The 18856-nt window shown below is 34.5% G+C and overlaps 1 protein-coding gene across 1 annotated transcript in view; it reads left to right on the top strand.

The window, feature by feature from the left end:
• RFX3 (regulatory factor X3) overlaps nt 1-12691 on the top strand; it is a 59026-nt gene extending 46335 nt beyond the window's left edge. Inside the window, exons 7-14 of the mRNA XM_009641501.2 lie at nt 945-1066; nt 2277-2389; nt 3728-3843; nt 4332-4486; nt 9354-9451; nt 9743-9892; nt 11410-11618; nt 12529-12691. Of these exons, the coding sequence (XP_009639796.1) occupies nt 945-1066; nt 2277-2389; nt 3728-3843; nt 4332-4486; nt 9354-9451; nt 9743-9892; nt 11410-11618; nt 12529-12691 (1126 nt within the window). The remainder of the gene's footprint in view (nt 1-944; nt 1067-2276; nt 2390-3727; nt 3844-4331; nt 4487-9353; nt 9452-9742; nt 9893-11409; nt 11619-12528) is intronic.
• The last annotated feature ends 6165 nt before the right edge of the window (nt 12692-18856 follow it).

Raw genomic sequence — 18856 nt, 5'->3', positions numbered from 1 at the left:
TTTTTCGTGGGAACTTCCTTTTAAAGTAAAATCTCAATCATTGCATGAGACAATGCTGGTTTATGCTTACTAAATGCACTGTTCCCAACTGATAAAACTGATTCTCAAAGTAATGCATGAAGAATGGAATTTCTTGTCACATTTCTGAGCTTAGCATGGAGTTCTGCAGTCTGCACAACAATTCCAATTTGAGTGATTATTAAAACAGCCTTTATTTATCTTTGGGGTTTCTCTTACTTTCTCTTGCAGTGGCTACAGTTCTTTTTCAAAAGTGCAAAGCATCCAAGGTGTTACCATTAAGACCTGGGACAGCGTAAATTCTCAGCTGTGTTGGAAGTGACAGGCATGATCTTCAGCCTGTCAGACAGATTGTTGAAACAATATTTGACCATCCAAACCAGCATTTCCATTTACATCATTGTCTTTTTGTCCTTTATAAATGATTCTGAGAATTGACTAGTGAAGAGTTTAGGTTTCCAGGTAGCTTTCTCAGGCCTCCTATGCTTATGAAAGAAGTTTGTTGGATTTGAAAATTATTTCACTATCCTCAGACAGTACTGTTGTCTTTTCTTCAGGTAACGAAACCTTATTTTTGAATTAGACAATTTTTGGGAAGTCTAGCTATTTGGAAAGGGAAAGATTTGATTCCTTTTGGTGTAAATTAGCTGGTCTTATGGTATGCTGTTCCTAAGCTAAACTCCACAAGAGATTGGTAGTGGTGCTGTAATATCAGCCATATGAAATCTGTAATGCATTGCTAATGCTCTAGCTTCCCTTAGTAATAGTTTCTTCTGTTGTTTACAAAATAAATAAAAATGTGTAAATTCTTTTGTTACTTTTCCTCAAAATTTTATTTTGAGATGGAGAAATCAGAGCAAACATAGATTGTATGATTTATGAAGAAGTGAACAGAAGTAATAATTTTATACTTGATATTTTTGCAGGTATAAGCCTATGCAGAAAGTGGATGGGGTTGCAGATGGCTTCACAGGAAGTGGTCAACAGACGGGCACATCTGTTGAACAAACTGTAATTGCCCAAAGTCAACATCATCAACAGTTTTTAGGTATGAAAGCAAGTTTTATACTGCTATATAAATAAGGTGATGGGGAATATCAAGCCACACAAGTACAGTAGTTGCTTCTAAAGTTATCATGCCCTCTGTAAAATTCTTAAAACAGAACAAAAAGGCATTTAAATTACATGTTCTGTGTTGTGAGCTTTATGTAATATTTAATAGGAATCATGTAAGTATAAAAGGAAAAAATATGCTAATTCTGTATTTGTGTGATATATTTAATATTATAAAAGACACAATGCAGTTGCTGTGTGAAGTTATATTAGACATACATATTGAAATTCATGTGATTAAAGTTGTTTCCTGCATGTGCATTACAGTGCAATTTTTTTTGTAAAAGTGGGGGCAGAGGCGTAGCCATCCAGTGGGCTGTTTTGAAAGTGTGCAGTAGTGTTATAAATGGAAAGAGCCAAATAGTTTCAACTAGAACCCCAAAGTTCATGTTTAAAAATGCCCAAGTTGTGGATTCATTGATCTGGCTAAGCTTGTTTTCTCAGTAACGGAAATAAATAATAATTTAGTTATTTGTTTATGTAGAAAGACTCTTTAGCTGTGTTACTGCAGAAGGTGTAGGCTTATTTGGTTGGGATTTTCAAGCACCAAATCCTTTGGCCTAATTTTGCTGTTATTGAAATCATTGGGAACATAAGGTTACATTAGAATTTTTTGAGTCTTCCTTTCCAGGTAGAATTCAGTCCAGCATTTTTCCCTTATATTGGCTTGTCTCTTGGAACATTTGTGACAAACAGTAAAAGCATTGGCTCTACTTTAAAGTCTAGTAAATTCCAAATAAAAATGTATTTTGAATCGACTAAGCCCCGTCATACCTGGCTACATAGAAACTCTTCAGTTGAAAAAAAACTATGCAAGGATTAATCTTTCATACACTGACATAGGTATTTTCCTTCATCCCGTAAAATTTTGAAAACGTGTGTGTTAGCTTTTCTATATAGATGCAGTATGTACATGACATCTTTTTAAAGTCTTCAAGAATAATTTTATATTTCCTTTTGATTAAAAAATGCTGGCTGAATTTGTTTACAATTTTAGCATACAACATGTGTGAAAGACCTTTCTCTTTGAACATAATGAACTTTTGGCATTTATTTCTTTGTATCATCCTTAAATTTTTTCATAATCATCCTCTAACTGGCACTGTTCACAATAGCCCTCTTTCATTATGTTGTCACGGAAATAGATGCATCTCGAGTACTTCCAGAGTTTGGAGAAGTTGAAATATCTTCTCTACCAGATGGTACTACCTTTGAGGACATCAAATCACTGCAGAGTCTTTATCGAGAGCACTGTGAGGTATTTCCTATAAACCTTTTATTTTTTAAAGTTCATGACTTCCAGTGAAGATCAGTACAGGACAGTAATGTCAAATATGTTGCAGCCATGTGTCTGAGTTGCAGCTGGGATAGAGTTAATTTTCTTCCTCGAAGCTGGCATAGTGCTGTGTTTTGGATTTAGTGTGAGAAGAATGTTGATTACACACTGATGGTTTAGTTGTTGCTAAGTAGTGTTTACACTAAGGCAAGGACTTTTCAGCTTCCCATGCTCTGCCAGGTGCAAAAGAAGCCTGGAGGGAGCATAGTCTAACTGGCCAAAGGGATATTCCATACCTTATGGTGTCACTCTTAGTACATAAACTGCGGGGAGCTGGTGGGGGGGCAGTGATCACTGCTTGGGGACTGGCTGGACATCAGTTGGTGGGTGGCAAGAAATTGCATCATCCATCACTTGCTTTATATATTTTTATTATTGTTATTGTTATTTTACCTTTTTAAAAAAAATTAATTACTAAACTGTTTTTATCTCAACCTACAAGTTTTCTCACTCTTACCCTTCCAATTCTCTCCCCTATCCCCACCTGGGGTGGAGTGAGCGAGTGGCTGTGTGGTGCTTAGTTGCTGGCTAGGGTTAAACGATGAAACCATGTTAGTGGCATGCAACTTTTCCCCAGGGTATTGTGCTTATTCCATTGGAAAGGACGTTAGTAAAAAGGTTTTTTTGGAGGGTCTCCTTTACTGGGGAAAAAAGTAACACATAATAGACTCTGAGAATGAAATGTAGTTATGTGTATGTTTTCAGAATGTTAGAGAAACTAAACTTCAGATTGTATATGCAGATCTTTGGTTTAGTCAGTAGGAAATGTAAATCAGATCAAATTATAACTTTTTAACATTAAAAGCAGTAACTTTTTTCTCATTTTAAAGAAACATCGAGATGTTTAAGCCACATCTGATATTGAATAATACATCTTTTAAAATTATTTCTGAAGGTGCTTTCAAACCTATACTGAATTATGAAAATGAATAAAATGGCAGGTTTCCTTTTTCTGTTTGCTGGAGTATTAGGTAATTTCTTTGGGTGAATACCTCTGATATGCTTACATAGGCCACGCTAATTTCTGGAGTCTTCCGTGCATGTCTTTACACAAGTCTCTGTGCACACCAGTTTATAGTGCTGGATAATTTATGGATATCAAAGATACTAAAACATGTTACTTATATATACCTTGAGAAACATACAGTTTGCCTTCGCTCCACTATGTGATAAAGGAAAAAAAGCTATAGATCTAGCTGGAGGTGGGAGTGAGGGGAAGTTGGGTAGAAGACAATCTGTACATGTGTTTTATTTTCTCAGGCAATACTGGATGTGGTTGTGAATCTTCAATTCAGCCTGATAGAAAAATTGTGGCAAACTTTCTGGCGCTATTCTCCCTCTGCTCCACCTGATGGCACTACTATTACTGAACCAAGGTCAGTAAATGTTTCTCTTATTTTACTGCTTCTCATGATAATTTAATACAAGTGTAAAATAAAAAAAAAAAATCTTACTGGTTTTACCTGCAGAGTAATGATTTTTTTTCATATGCTAATTTTACAAATTAAATTTATGTTGTCTGACATTTTTGTGTAGGCTGGGTATATGCCAAAGTACAGTCCTGAAACGATTATGTCATTTTTTTCTTTGCTTGGACAACTACAGTAAAAGTGTCTTTTCCCAGTATTCTATACAGTTCTTTTAAGCCGCAAGAATCATTCATATCTCTGCTTAATTTACGAGCTATAGCAGAGCTATGGAGGTATTTTTTAAATCCATTTCTATGTGATGCAATGTGTCAAGAAGTTATGTTGTGTGTAGTTGAGACATCTGTGGCATCTTTATAAAATAATGCATTTTAACACTCATTGCAGGTTTTTACCTGCTCTAAGTACATTATCATTTATTCATTTTTTCACACCAGCAATCTGAGTGAAATAGAAAGTCGACTTCCAAAAGCAAAGCTGATTACTCTGTGCAAGAATGAGTCTATTCTGAAATGGATGTGTAACTGTGACCATGTGATGTACCAGGCTTTGGTGGAGATTCTCATTCCTGACGTCCTTAGACCTATTCCTAGTAAGTTGAACACCTGGAACGTTTTGTAAGGATTTTTGTGCATACATGTGTATGGGTGGTGGTCGTCTTGTGCTTCACAGGGCAGCTTTAGGAATAAGTTTGAAAGTTAGAGAAGTATTGTGTATCATTTATCCTTAATTCTGTTGTATAGGAAGTTGTGCTGAGAGTTGATGTATGCTCTGTATTTTAAAAGTAATTGAGGATTTCAGTGTAGTTGGAAGATCTAGTTTTCAAGATACAGTTTCATATTAAAGGTACTTCTTTCTGTGTGTGTTATATTTTCAGATAAAAATGTTTTCCTTTTACCCTGGATCTACACTACCTAGTAGACTTAGACATAAGTCCTGTGGCCCTGAGCGAATGTGTACTAATGTCAGTCAGTCCTTCAGTCGTTTAAACATTACATACTAATCTTTGATTAGTATGGAAAAAAAAGTATGTGATCTTTGTGATTCCATTTTTGGAAAGTTAGTCTTTTGTTCTTATCAATGGCTGCTGAAATAAATTTTAATGACTGTTAAGGCAATGAAAAATTAGCTCAGAATATTTTTAATCCAATTTATTATTCCAGTCTACTGTTCTTTCTGTCACACATCCTGCATGAGGGAGTCAGTTACTGTCTGGCCATTCAACCATTACCAGGAGTACAGCTTTTTTTTCAAATTTAATTTTACTAGAATCCATTGTTGCTCCAGCAGTGTATTTTTATGGCTGTTTTTTGTAGGACATGAATTTATGTGAAGAAAGTTGAACTCCTTTATAGAGCATTTATTGTCTCACATATGCTGTGCTAAATATTATAAAGAAATCATGTTAGCAACCCACTATAAATCTCATAATTCCTACATATTCCATCCTTTCTGTGAAAACACAATATTCACTTTTTAAAGTTGGATTAATATCTTTTTTAAAAAAATTAGGGCTGTAAGTAGCTTTGCAGCTAGCAAAGGTATTTTGTCATGCTGTGAACACCTCTTCTGCTATAATGATTCCAGCAGTAATAAGAACTCCATAAGAATATTTGCCAGTACTGCCTTGCAGAAAAGTTTTATTGACTTCTTACTCATCAGTGAAATAAAATTAGGTTTTAGTAAATTATGTATGATACAGAAAAAGTTTTGGAGCTGGAAATGTATAAAATCTGAAGGTTGGCCATTTACAAAGGCAGTTTTACCTTTTTTCTAAGGAAAGAGTAAGTTCTTGGTAGAGATTGACATAATTATATTTTCCTCTATGTAGCAGAATAAAGGAAAAATGTTTTCTCGAATACATGCAATTCACAACCATTACTTGCATAAATTATTTTGCATTGGTTTATATTTGATATTTTACTTTTCGATCTAATCACAATGCAAGTAGGTAGGATTTTTTAATTTTAGAATAGTGTAGCCTGTCACAAGCAAATAGGCAATAATAAAAAAACCCACAAATTTAATTACAAACTTTAGTAGGTTGAATTAAAACTCTCTCTTCCAAAAGGACATTATTTTCTGAATAAAAAGGTGGTGCATACATGTTTTTCCACCAAACCTGCTTTTCACCTTGCTCTTCACTTCCTGCCTTGTTTCGTAAGATGCATGGGGCATTGCCAGTACAGGGTTTCAAGAAGATGACACAGTCATTTAATACCAAGAACTACAGGCATCAGGTCCTTCTCATGCTATTTCTTTCTTTCTAGAATTACGAGTCATATTTGAATAATTGATACCTACTGTGTTTGACATCCCTGGTTTTGGGATGATTATCAGACTTCTTGATGCAATCACATCGTCTGATCCCAGGACAAATTCATCCCAAGAGAATTCTGCCTCTATTTTGTGAACAGACCAGGGGGTTTCTGCTCAGAAGTCCACCCACTGAGCTACCTTTGGAAGACAGCTGATGTATTTTCTTATTTTTATCTTTAGGACCAGCTAACTAAATGGCTTTTTCTAGTCAGCTTTCCTGTAATGGTAGTCCATACAAGTTCTCTCTTCACTGTTAAATATTTAAAATATGATTAGTTTTTTAACTCCTGGTTTTGAATTAAAATATGTCCAGCCATTACAAGAGACCAAGAGGAAGGTTTAAGATTGTGCTTAATGGTTTACTATGACAGTAATGGAGCTGGGTGAAGTAGACAAATTCATCATCTTCTGTGGGAAAATAGCAGGTTACAGGAAAGCTTAGACTCTGTAGAGGAAAGGGGATTGTAAATCCTTCATCAAAAGCATGTTTATGACTTTTTTCCTGAATAAATGGAAAGATAGCAAGAGCAACTGCTCAAAATAAGAAGAAATATGACTTTGGACAAAGTGCTTGAAGTAAGCATATGATATTTTAAGGTTTATCTTTTTTCATGTCTAGATTTTCAATGTTTTTCTTTTAGAAGAGTCTTACTGTGCTATTCAGTTGTGTGATACATATTACTGAAGTAGAAAAGAAAATGGCCATTGAGGAAAAATTCGTTTTATTTTTAACCTCTATGTTAAATTTGTCAGCTGAAATGTTTAGCACCCATAGAAGTGTGTAAAACAGAAAAATTCCTTTTCCTAAGAAAAGTGAAATGTCTGAGTCAGGAATAAAGACCATAATTATCTAATGTCTTTGGCAATAGACCAGAGCTATTATGTTCTACAGTGGACTTTTTGCACCTTCACAAATAACAAAATGGACAGTAACAAACTTGCCTGTGAGTTAGTTTCTATCACAGGTGAAGAATTTATGCTAAACGTATTTCCACACTGTATTACACAATTCCAAGCAGACAAAAATTTAAAGTACTGGAAAGACTGTAAAGTCTTGTTTTTATGAGATGAACATGTCAGAGGGTTTTCAGCTGAGAACTCAAGCTTTTTAGGTGGTTATCTAAATCAATCTTTCTCTCAGTAACTGCCATTGCAACATCATTTAGTGTGTGTCTAGTAACAGGTAACTATCTCAGGCCATTTTCTTTGCACCATGCTCATCCTGTGATTCTTTCAAAGGGTTTTCTTGTTTTTCTATGGTAGCCAGATGAACGTGAAAGAAGGCTTTGAGGATATAGGTACTTAAGGTTTTGGTAATGGCTAGATGTGTACTTAAGGATGGAGTATGAGAAAAATTCTGTATTTAATATGGTATCTCCAAAGCTCATTAGAAATTCATGGTTGTTCTACACAATCCTGATACCTGATCATCTACCTTAGCTAATTTATCTCTTCAGAACTTAGAATTCCTTTAATTTGCTCCTCTTTCTTCCTAGTTAAAGGCCTTCCTTAAGGCCTGAGCTGCTTTTCCACATTCATTTTTAAAGGAGATCAGCATTACAGTGATGCAGATAATTTTGTAATATATAGTTGGATGAAAGAGTAATAAGTGAATTAGAAGTGAAAAAGCAGTAATATTTTCCTTAAAAATCTAAGTGTCATTCATACAATATTTACATTATTCCTTTCCCTTTGCATTTTCTTATTCTATAGGTAAGAAAATGTGAGTGAATAAGTAAGTAATTAGTAGGTGCACAGAAATAATTTACAAAGCAGCACAAGTGAGCTAGGTGATTGACAGGATTGAAGAAGAAAGCTTGTTCTTCATGTGGATGCCTCAAGGGGGGGAAAAAACCCTGTTACCATAGAGCATTCAGCTAATACAGATACTTTGTAAGATCAAATTGTGTTCAGCTAAGCATCCAAATGTGTGGTCAGTTATATAAATTACTGATATGCATTCTACTGTTTATCACTGCAAATTTGAAGACGTAAGAAGATGTCACGATGTTTCTTTTACTTTACTCACAGAAAGCTTTATTAAAAAAAGAGCTATCAATAATTCAAATTATAAAAGAGCATTTCTCAAAGACAAGTTCTGTCAGCGTTAAATTCTTACTCTTCCAGGGTATGCAGCCTTATAAACAGAATCCAGTCAATCTTTACTCAGTCTGTTCCTTCTCACGTTTAGCTAAAATAGTTTGAAAATAAATATTATTTTCTCTTTCTAGTTTTTTCCTCTTCACTTTTGTAGTTGCATTCATTCTTTACTAATCTAGAAACCTGTAGTTTTTTGGGTTTGTCTCCTCTTTTTTGCAACTGTTTGAGTGGATTCTACTGTGTCAATGAGCAAGTGGTAAGTATGGGAAAGCGAGGTTTCTGTTACTCAGGAGATATGATTGTCTTTTTTCCAAGTGCAGTTCCTTGGGAAAATACTTTCTGTCCTCCTCCTTTGAAAAATTAAAACTTAAATATTTTGAGTAGTGCATATTGCTGTAAGGGCTTCTTCAGTTTCTCCCTAAATCTCTGTCAGTCACTCAGCAGTTCTGTGGGTGCTATAGTAAAGAAACAAAAATGCACACAGATTCCACAGCCATTTGAATAACCTCACTTTCTGTCAGTGAAACACACTCCTGTATCTTGCTTATTGATGATATCCTTGAGCACTGCATGTTGGATTTTGTTCTTTAAAACTGAAGTAAGCAGCACCATGACATGGCTTAAGGTTTGGGCTTATTTGAGGAAACTGCACTATTCCAATAACTGGAATTTTTTCCAGAGTTTTGCTCTTTGAAAGAGGTGCTTAGATGAAATGAAAAGCTGAAAGTTTGTGATGGGAATTTCCATCACAACAACTGTTGCAATTGCTGATGTTCTTCAATAGGAGACTCAGAACAATACTGGTGGTCACAGACTACTTGAAAGATTGCTGGGTGAGGAAGTCAGAACTGTTTATTGAACTAAAACTAAAATAATTGTTGCATAATCTATATCTGAATTTTGAACCCAGACTGGATTTGTCTTTTAGTAAGTAAAAGCAGAGGACCTGAACATTTAATGTGCAAGTACTGAGGATGGAAAACATTTCAAGACAGGTACATTGTTCTCTTTTCATTCTGTTTTTATTCTTTAATGCACAGGTGCCTTGACCCAAGCCATTCGCAATTTTGCAAAAAGCCTTGAAGGTTGGCTTTCAAATGCCATGAACAATATTCCACAGAGGATGACACAAACCAAGGTAGACAAAACTGCTAAAGTATTATTCTTGCAAGGGCAAACCAAGTGGGCAGTAGCATCTAAAAGCAGTAGAATTTTAACTTTAATGCTAAATTTCACATTTAGCATCAAGCATCAAATAATGGGAGAGGAAATAACTTAGTTTTGTCAAAAAATTATAAGGAAGACATTACTTGATCTGCTACATAGACATAATGCACATATGAGGACTCATTAATATAAAATATTAAAATGAAGGTATTAATTTACATGTAGAGAGTACAATATTTAAAATGAATGAATTTCCTCATAGGTTGCCGCTGTAAGTGCCTTTGCCCAGACTCTGCGAAGATACACATCTCTTAATCACCTGGCTCAAGCAGCTCGTGCTGTGCTTCAAAATACTTCTCAAATCAACCAGATGCTCAATGATCTTAACCGTGTTGATTTTGCCAATGTTCAGGTAAAACGTAGCTTTAAATAACAGGCTTTTTTTTTTTTTTAAGTGTTATTTCATCTCTGATATTGAACTTTATTGTTAGCTGTCATTATTCTATCAAGAAAGTGAAGTGAGAACATTGTGCTGATTCATATATGCAGTGACTCAGTCCAAATGTAACAGCTTACACTTTAGGAAAGGAAGCGCTCAGAACCATTACCTGTTTCCATTTACTGTCTTGAAGTGCACATATTCTTCCAACTTATATGCAAATGTAGAGCAAATGCATTCTTAGAATGGGTACCATGAATGATGTCTTAGTAATAGCATAAATGGTATCTTAGAATTAGATCTCAGATAGTAGCATAGCTTCTGAATGTCTCTGAAAGCTATTTAAAGCACAACATTGTTTTTAATACAGACTGTTTATTTCAAAGACAATACCGTTAGTATACTTTATGTAAGTCATTATGCTTAAATTTACAAGATCTCCTGAGTAATTGATTAGATTAGTATAGATTAGAACTAGCTTCCAGTTAGCTATAGAATGTAAATTTATATTTTCTCTAAGCTTAATTTCTCCACATGTTTCTGCTCCTCTGAGGAAAAGTGTATTTTCCTTTTGCCCAGCAAAGTGAAATGTTCCAGATTACTGGTAGTTCTAGGTTTGTCTCTTTTCCTTGTGAATGAGTGTTTTAACATACTTGTTAATAATCTTAACAAAAGTCAGTCAAGAGTACTTGACCAAAGATATATTAAGTACTGTAGTATGTTAACATGGATACAGAGTCTGTGAAGGAGGTGTTAACTTGGCACGTGATAGCTAGAGTTTAAGGACAGGGCTTGCAGTGAGTGAGTCTTCAATTTTGTCTCTTAGTTTCTGAGTCAAGCAGATAGCCTTATTTAGAATTGTTAACACTGACTAAATTGCTTATTATTGTATGCAGAGTCTGTTTCTCCATTTGTGTGCAGTTTATGTTGTACTTTAAGTAATGTGTAATCTACTACTGCCTATAGCAAACCAAATCCTTGTTTACATACAAGGCTTTGTTTTACAAGATGATATAACAGAATTTGTCTTTAACTTCTTCAGAACGACAGGAACTTTGCACTTGATTTCTTGCTGCTTCTTCTATTACTTTAGCCCTGCAATTAACTGTTCTTCCTGCTTACCCTGCCTGTAATCCCAGAGAAAACTGAAAAGTCCCAAATATTTCAGCAGAAAAATGATGAATAAGAAAAGTAGAAGCCTTTTTTGAAAATTAATTTGGAAAACTACAACATACTTGTGTAGTTTCTATTGTTTGCTCTCATTTTTTTATTTGATGTCTGCTCTTATATGTTATGCTTTTCCCACCTATTTGCTTTCAACAAAATTATGATAGACATAAAAATAAAACCAAAAACTGCTTCTTAGTTTGTCTTGTTAAGTGGGTTTTGTCCTTTTCATCCATTGAATTGCTTAATTGCTTGAGAAAGAATTACATTCTGTGCTTTGGCTTGTGTATTGTTAATTCAAGAGTTGCCATGTGCTGTAACAGGAACAGGCTTCCTGGGTGTGCCAGTGTGATGACAACATGGTTCAGAGACTAGAAACAGATTTCAAGATGACTCTTCAGCAGCAGAGCACTCTGGAGCAGTGGGCTGCCTGGCTTGATAATGTAATGATGCAAGCGTTGAAACCATATGAAGGAAGACCCAGCTTTCCTAAAGCAGCACGGCAATTCCTATTAAAATGGTCTTTCTACAGGTAGTATTTAATAGACTTCTAAAGTGTTCTAACTATTCTATTATTTGCTGAATTGTTCACTGTAGTAAAGTTGACAGATGTAATATCAAAGAGTTGCTCACTAAGTCATGAAAACCATGTGGGGTTTTTTTCAGAAAATTATGGTTAACCTTGAACTCAGGACTACTTGCAAATTGGCAGGGACTGAAATGATCCTTATTTATTGTTTTAAAGGCCATATGCAGATGAAGGCAGGTGGAATTTTGTCCTGAGTTAGAAACAAAATGTGAAATTTTGGGGTTGAATAACTACACAATTATTAAGCCACTGTTTTTAACATCACTTATTAAAACACTGTGGTATCTATGTTTATCAGAGAAGGAAGACAAAAACCTGGTTTTAATGTGTAAAAACAATATTATGACAAGCATTCCATGTTAGCTGCTTATTGAAACAGTTATCAGAGTAAACCTTGTTCTTTGAAAATGACTGTAGCAACTATTTGCAGAAGTTATCAGAATTTGTCAATATCATATGTACACACAAGCCTTTTTGTAATTTTGAGTTTCAGAGTTTTAAAATCATGGCAGTTAAAGCTTTTGTACTGGTAAGGTGGACAAAACAGACACTGTTTAAGCATTAGTTTGTTTAAAATTAAATCATTTTCTTTCATATTAGTTGTTTGTTTAGAACAAAGTTTTCTTTCAAGTTAGGTCTCACACATGCTTAAGTATTGGTAGTTATGCATATATCAAAACAAAGAAAAACTGAAAAAACAATCCTTGTCTGTATTCACACTTGTGAAATAAGACATTTGTGGATAATGTTACTTTTGGGAATATTGGTTTTGAGGTGAAATGTCTACATGGATAAGTGTTAAAATGAGTGTGACATAATACATAAATCTATATATTTTTCTATTTTTGAATAGCTCAATGGTGATTCGAGATTTAACCTTGCGCAGTGCTGCTAGCTTTGGCTCTTTTCATCTGATCCGCTTGCTTTACGATGAATACATGTTTTACTTAGTAGAACATCGTGTTGCTCAGGCAACAGGAGAGACACCTATTGCAGTTATGGGAGAGGTAAGATAATGTGTAAGAGACTAGAGTAATAGATTTAGTGATAAATTTGGGTATGTGTCTGCAAATTTTTTAAACGTTTATGTGGAGCTGTAGGATGTTCTGCAATGTAACAACAGATTGGGTTACAAATACATACAGCAGTTTCAAACTTGTTTCCCTGGTTGACTGTCAGAGTAATAAAATCACATTGAATTCTAACAATCAATTATTTCCAAATGAGCTTGCTCCTTTCCAAGCCCGCATACAGATTCACATGCACAGTCTTTAAGAACTAAATATTTTATGTGAAAATAAAAAAAGAAGAGAGTAGTAGGAAAGTGCTGCTTACATGGATCTGCTCACATGTATTTGCACACATTTTGAATTCCCACACAAATGTTACACAAGTGAGCTGAGTACCCCCATTGACTTGAGAAGGATGTGGCTTACACACAGAATTTTGGCTCGTACAGTACTGTCCACATGTGTATAACAAAACCAGTGCAGACAAACGTAGAGGTTTGCAACACAGCTGATTTCCATACATGTGTTTCAAAGATTATTGATTTAAAAAATGGAACAAGAGTCTCAATTCATAACCAGTTTTTCATGCTCATCTATGGCATCTGCAAGGCAAAGTTTATCCAATCCCTCTTTTTCCCAGTAGTTCACCTTTTAGTTTGAGTGAGACAGTGAGGACTGCATGAATTGTCATCAAGGAATTGCAGTACAAAAGTGCTAGAAAATGGATATATTTGAAAATATGCGAGATAGTTAATGGGACAGATTTGTTACATTTTTACACTTGGGAGTCACTCTACCATGTTCTATGTTACCATTAAATTGCAAGACATTTTGCGAGTTGATTTGGCTTCAGGTATCATTCTTCCCTCAAAATATATTGATAGGCTCATTAAATACTATAAATAGATGCTGTACTTTCAAGAGAAACTGGAAATGCCTCAGCTTTATTTGTCAAATGATTTTACATCATGTGGTATGACATGTTTCAGAAAAACTTAGGTGTTTCTGCCCAGGGGCCCACCAATAGATTATTTGCTTAATCTCTGCCTTATATTTGCAGTAAGGTACTACGCAAGTACACACTACAACATTCTTGTCTTCTTGACAGACATTGTACATGTTAGACATAAATGTAGTGTAGGGTCTTCTAGAAGGTGTAGGTAGACTGAAAATGGAGATATGAGGAAGTAACCAACCCAAAACTTCTGGAGGTGAGAGGGGCAGAAGTAGCAAATACTTGTTAAATGCATGTCTTTTTATGTTTCTGTGTATTCAATGATTGTGACTGAAATAAAATGAGGAAGTCTAAGACCATGGTCTGACAAACACCGTAAGACAATATAAACTGGTGTTGCAGCTGAGAAAAATACTCTCATTTTTCTCCCTTCCTCTTCTCCCAGCTTTGAGCCACAGGTATTGGCAAAACTCTTCTGCAAAAGCCTGGTATCATCATTTATGGTTACAAATGTATTTATCTAAATAATGTACTCCTTTCATTTGAGATTCATGGCATTTTGCTCTGACGATTCTTATCTAAGAGAAACTTGGAGAACTGAGGGAAGGAAAGGGAGGAAGGCTGTACCTCTAGCTTGTGAGCAACTTTTTTGAAGAGGTCTTTTTTTGGATGTAAGTAAATCAGTTATCAGATTGTAAACCCTTTCTCAGCAGTGCCTTTCATCTACCTTACAGGTAGATTTGCAACACTGTGACACACCTTCATTTTTATTCCAGCACAATTAAAATTGTCTCTGGGAAATTTTAAAAAGCTTTGTTAAAATATTGGCAGTTCAGAATGGATATACACCATAATTTATGGCTTTATACAACATGGAAATAGCTCCCTTCAAGCAACAAAGGCCCATGAATTAATCTTAAAAAGTTTGTACTTTCCCATTTTAATTTCTGAGGGTTTACTTTAGTGATAATTGTCTTAATAAGCACAAGACTAGGATGGAATGGAAAATGAATTATGGATGTGGCTGCAGCCAAGACCATGTGTCTGAATGCTAGCCTTGAACCGGTGGAGCACAGATCTGCTCCATCACAGATACTCTAATTCCACATTTGCTTAAGAATGTGTCCAGGTTTTTTATTGTTTATTTTGCAGTTTGGCGATTTAAATGCTGTGTCCCCTGGAAATATGGACAAAGGTAAGCATTTTGATCTCTCCAGTGCATAATTCTGTATACAGCTAATGTGTCTCTCTGAGCAAAGTAAGTCCTTATGTTTTAAAAATACAGTAAAGCAGAATTTAGAGCTGTATTACGGTTTAAAGTGCATGTATATGTTATACCGATACGTTAATATATTATACGGATACAATAAGCTATGTAATATGCAGCATATAGTAATGACTAGAATATTGTAGGCTTGTTTCAAAATAATGTATTTTAAATATGTTTATTATTGACACAAGAAATACTCCAATTTTTATGCAGAATTTAGTTCTGTCTGATAGGACAGAGGAGGGTAACAGCCGTGGGAAGAAAGACCCGAGTATGTTTATGTATGCTTACCTGTAGGAAATGTTTTGCTAAGTGAAGAAGGCAGAATTGCATGCAGGTAGTTGTCAGATAACTTGTCAGTGAAGAGAATAGAAAGAAATTAGTTCCTTATAAACTATTCATGGCATATTTTGACATACATTATTATACTGACTAGTTGAGTGATTTGGGGTGACCTGACCCCAGGTCACTCAACTAGTGAGTATAAAAATGTGTGTCAAAATCTGGGGTCAAGTCACCCCAAATATCTTCACCTCAGTTTCCCTATCTGTAACTAAGAGTAACAACTCTTTTGTTCATCATGTCTTAGAGATGAGAGGCATTTTGCAATATGAAGTTAACATTGTTTGTTAAAGATTATTTTTGAGATGGCAATTGTTTTTTCCACATATATCAACAGTGTGTAACTCAAGTGACCAAAGCTGAGAGTCTGTTTACCTATTTGAAATAATCATTGACTTTTTCCATTAAAACTTTAAATTTTCAGTTTTCGCTTTGTCAAATTGCTAGTCTTCCATGTATTCTTGTATTTCAACTATTATTTGCAAAGTAAAGGCCCTTGTGTGAGAATTTTTTGCCTTTGTGCTAGTTTCACAGTGGTTTGTTTCTGCAGATGAGGGCAGCGAAGTTGAAAGTGAAATAGATGAAGAGCTGGATGAAAATGGAGAGCCACAAGCCAAGAGGGAGAAAACTGAGCTAAACCAGGCGTTTCAGGTGGGCTGCATGCAGCCGGTGCTTGAGAGTGGAGTACAGCAGAACCTCCTGAACCCAATTCATAATGAGCACATTGTTGCAACTACTCAGACTATCAGACAAACACACCCCATTACATTAGCCCTTTGGGTTTAATATGAAAAAAAAATAAAGAGAATAAGTCCGAAGGTTGACTGTTGTCAAATTTTAGCTGTGCTGAACATTATTTTATTGGAGTTGTTAAACGGAATGGGTGTATGTATTTTGCCAGATCTGTTTAAAAAAAAAAAAAAAGATAATTTTTTGTAGACAGCATCATTTTACATTGGCCGCTCAATATGAAGAGTTTTCTTAGTATAAAATGCAAGGAAGATTTTTGCAAAGCTTAATGTTAATGTTTTTGTCCTCTTATAATAATTTAAATTTTTTCATAGTTTTTTAAAGATATTTTAATGTTAATTGTTAGTTATGATGATGATGATTTCATATAGATAGGTTTTTAATTAGATGCACTTCTGTGAAATATCAAAAGAACTATTTTCTTTGATTTACACTGGAGGCATACTTATTTGACAGCAGATGTATCAAATTTGTTATAAAAGGTGCTTTTCATTGGACAACGAGAAGACACTATTTTGATAAAATTGTGAGCATTCAGGGGGAATTTTTGTAATAATGCTGGAGGGTTGGGAAGATCTAGTTTCTTTCTGTGAGCAAGAAGTGAGTTTAAACGACAGAATTGCAACAGAATGTGGTAATGTGTACGTCACAAACGTACCTCATTATCTGACCATCGTGTAAACAATGCAAGCTTCCTTTAAAATCAACAGTTCCAGATATTATTTGCATACCAGTTCCTCTGTTTTGAAGACTACTGATTCTATATGTGGGGCCACTGAACAGGTGCTTTTGGCCGTTGAGTGGTACTGTAGTTGTTAGAAATTGAAACTAAAAAAGAAGTTACTTGATTATTATTATTATTATTATTACTATTATTATTATTATTAATTTTAAGTGTACGTGCTACTTATGCTGAACTGGACATACAGGAAAACATTCCATTTGGATGACTTTCTTCTATTCCAGGTCTTTTCCTACTAGTGGTTCAATCTGCTGCTCTTAGAAAAGATGATTTATAGAATGCAAGGAATGTAGCAACCTGCATCATTTTCCTTTCAAAAATATTTCCTTGTTGTTAAAGTGGATTTAAATTTTTACAAAAATTAGATAAGGCAGTGTAACTGGCACACCTCACTTGTACTTATTCCCAATTGTATAGAATTTGAATAGGTGGCTAGATGGACCATTGCCATTTAAGAATGTACATCAGGGATCATTGTACCTCGGCTATTACATGGTGCCTTAAACAGAACTGAAGCTAAGACTTAGTACTTTTTGTTATTCTTAACTCTTAAATTAATTCAACAAGGTGTGCCTGTCATTTTCAAATTCCCTAAGGACAGGTTACATAGCCTTCAAAAGAATAAAAGGATTTTTTTATTATTAAATGATTTTAATATCCCTCTTAGAATGACAATAAACCTATTTTTTCTCGTTTCTAGCTGGATTTCACTTTATTACAAATAAAATTTGCTTGGGAATTTGGAAAGCAAAACTAGCTTTAATACCAACTTCAAATGTCAAAATAGATTGACCATAGTCCCAAGCATGATTATATATTTTCTAAACCCTTGCCTACTTTTGATTTTAAAAACTAAAAAGAAATAAATGAGCAGGTACATAATGCAGTGCATGTTTTCAATTTCTATATTTTGTGGGGTATCAGCCAGATATTACATTTTAATGGTTAAATAATGACTGTATATACAGACCATATTAATTGACATTAAACAACTCAAATTTTTCTTCTTAAACATTTCATTATGCAGACACATGAATTTGCTACACTAAAATAGTGGAATTAAATAAGAAAAAAAAGCCAAAAAGTGAAGGAGAGCACAAAAAGATCAACTTTACAGAAAAGACTGTGTAAGAAAATTAGGGATTCTTTTATTTTGGTTTATCTAGTGTGTCTGAAAATGACTTTAGTCACATATACCAAATGGGAGAAGAGCATGTAAAATGAACAGCATATTTATAGCAAACAAGTTTGTTGCTAGAGTTTACATATGCTCCAAATACAGCTGCACATCAACTAAAATGTCCTAGCATTATTTGTGTACAAAACTAAAATGTAATTCCTTTGCAGAATTGGGAGGTGAACCCATCCTGCTCATTCTATGTAGGCATAATTCCTACTAATGTCAGTAGATGGCTTTTTGCCTCAGTAAAAAGTGAAAGTGAGGTTTATATTCATTATTTCTAAACTCATAAATGCACTGAATCTCATTATAGATTTTGTTCTCACATATATTGCTCAGTGTGTCCTGATTTTTCCTTGGAAATCAGCACATCTGTACCCTTCACCAAAAATGCTAAAACTAAGCTGTGATAAATATTTACTCCCCTTCATTGTGCATTATAAGATGTTTACAAGTAAAATAAAGTGAAATAATTCAAGATTTTTTTTCATTTTCAGCTTTTTTAATACTGTAGTACTTGTTTCAATTTTTGTGTTGATGGACCGATAATGTTTTCTTATTATTGTCCTTTCTTGGTTTAATGTTGGATTTATTGTTGCTGAGAAAAGAGTACGATTGTAATAGGTAAATCTAGATTGCTAAAAAACGTGGGACCTGCATATCTTTCATTATTTAGGTCCCCACTCCACTCAGTTGTTCACTGTTAACAAAGTGCAAACCAAAACTGAACAAAAATCTGAATACAAAGATGGAATGTATTTCATAACTTCTAAAAACAATGAGTTATCAAAACAAAATGGAACTATCCCAGGTTCAGAAAACTGAATGGAGTCTGTATTCCTATGCTTAAATTCTAAAGATTTTACCAGATTTTTTTAGAAGAGCTATGTTACTGTAAGCTGTGTTGTATACTTACAGATTTGGGGGTCTTC

The sequence above is a fragment of the Egretta garzetta genome, unplaced genomic scaffold (genome assembly GCF_000687185.1).
Source record: "Egretta garzetta isolate BGI_Z169 unplaced genomic scaffold, ASM68718v1 scaffold596, whole genome shotgun sequence".
In the NCBI taxonomy this organism is placed as follows: Eukaryota; Metazoa; Chordata; class Aves; order Pelecaniformes; family Ardeidae; genus Egretta; species Egretta garzetta.
This window is presented reverse-complemented; position numbering and strand designations above follow the sequence as displayed.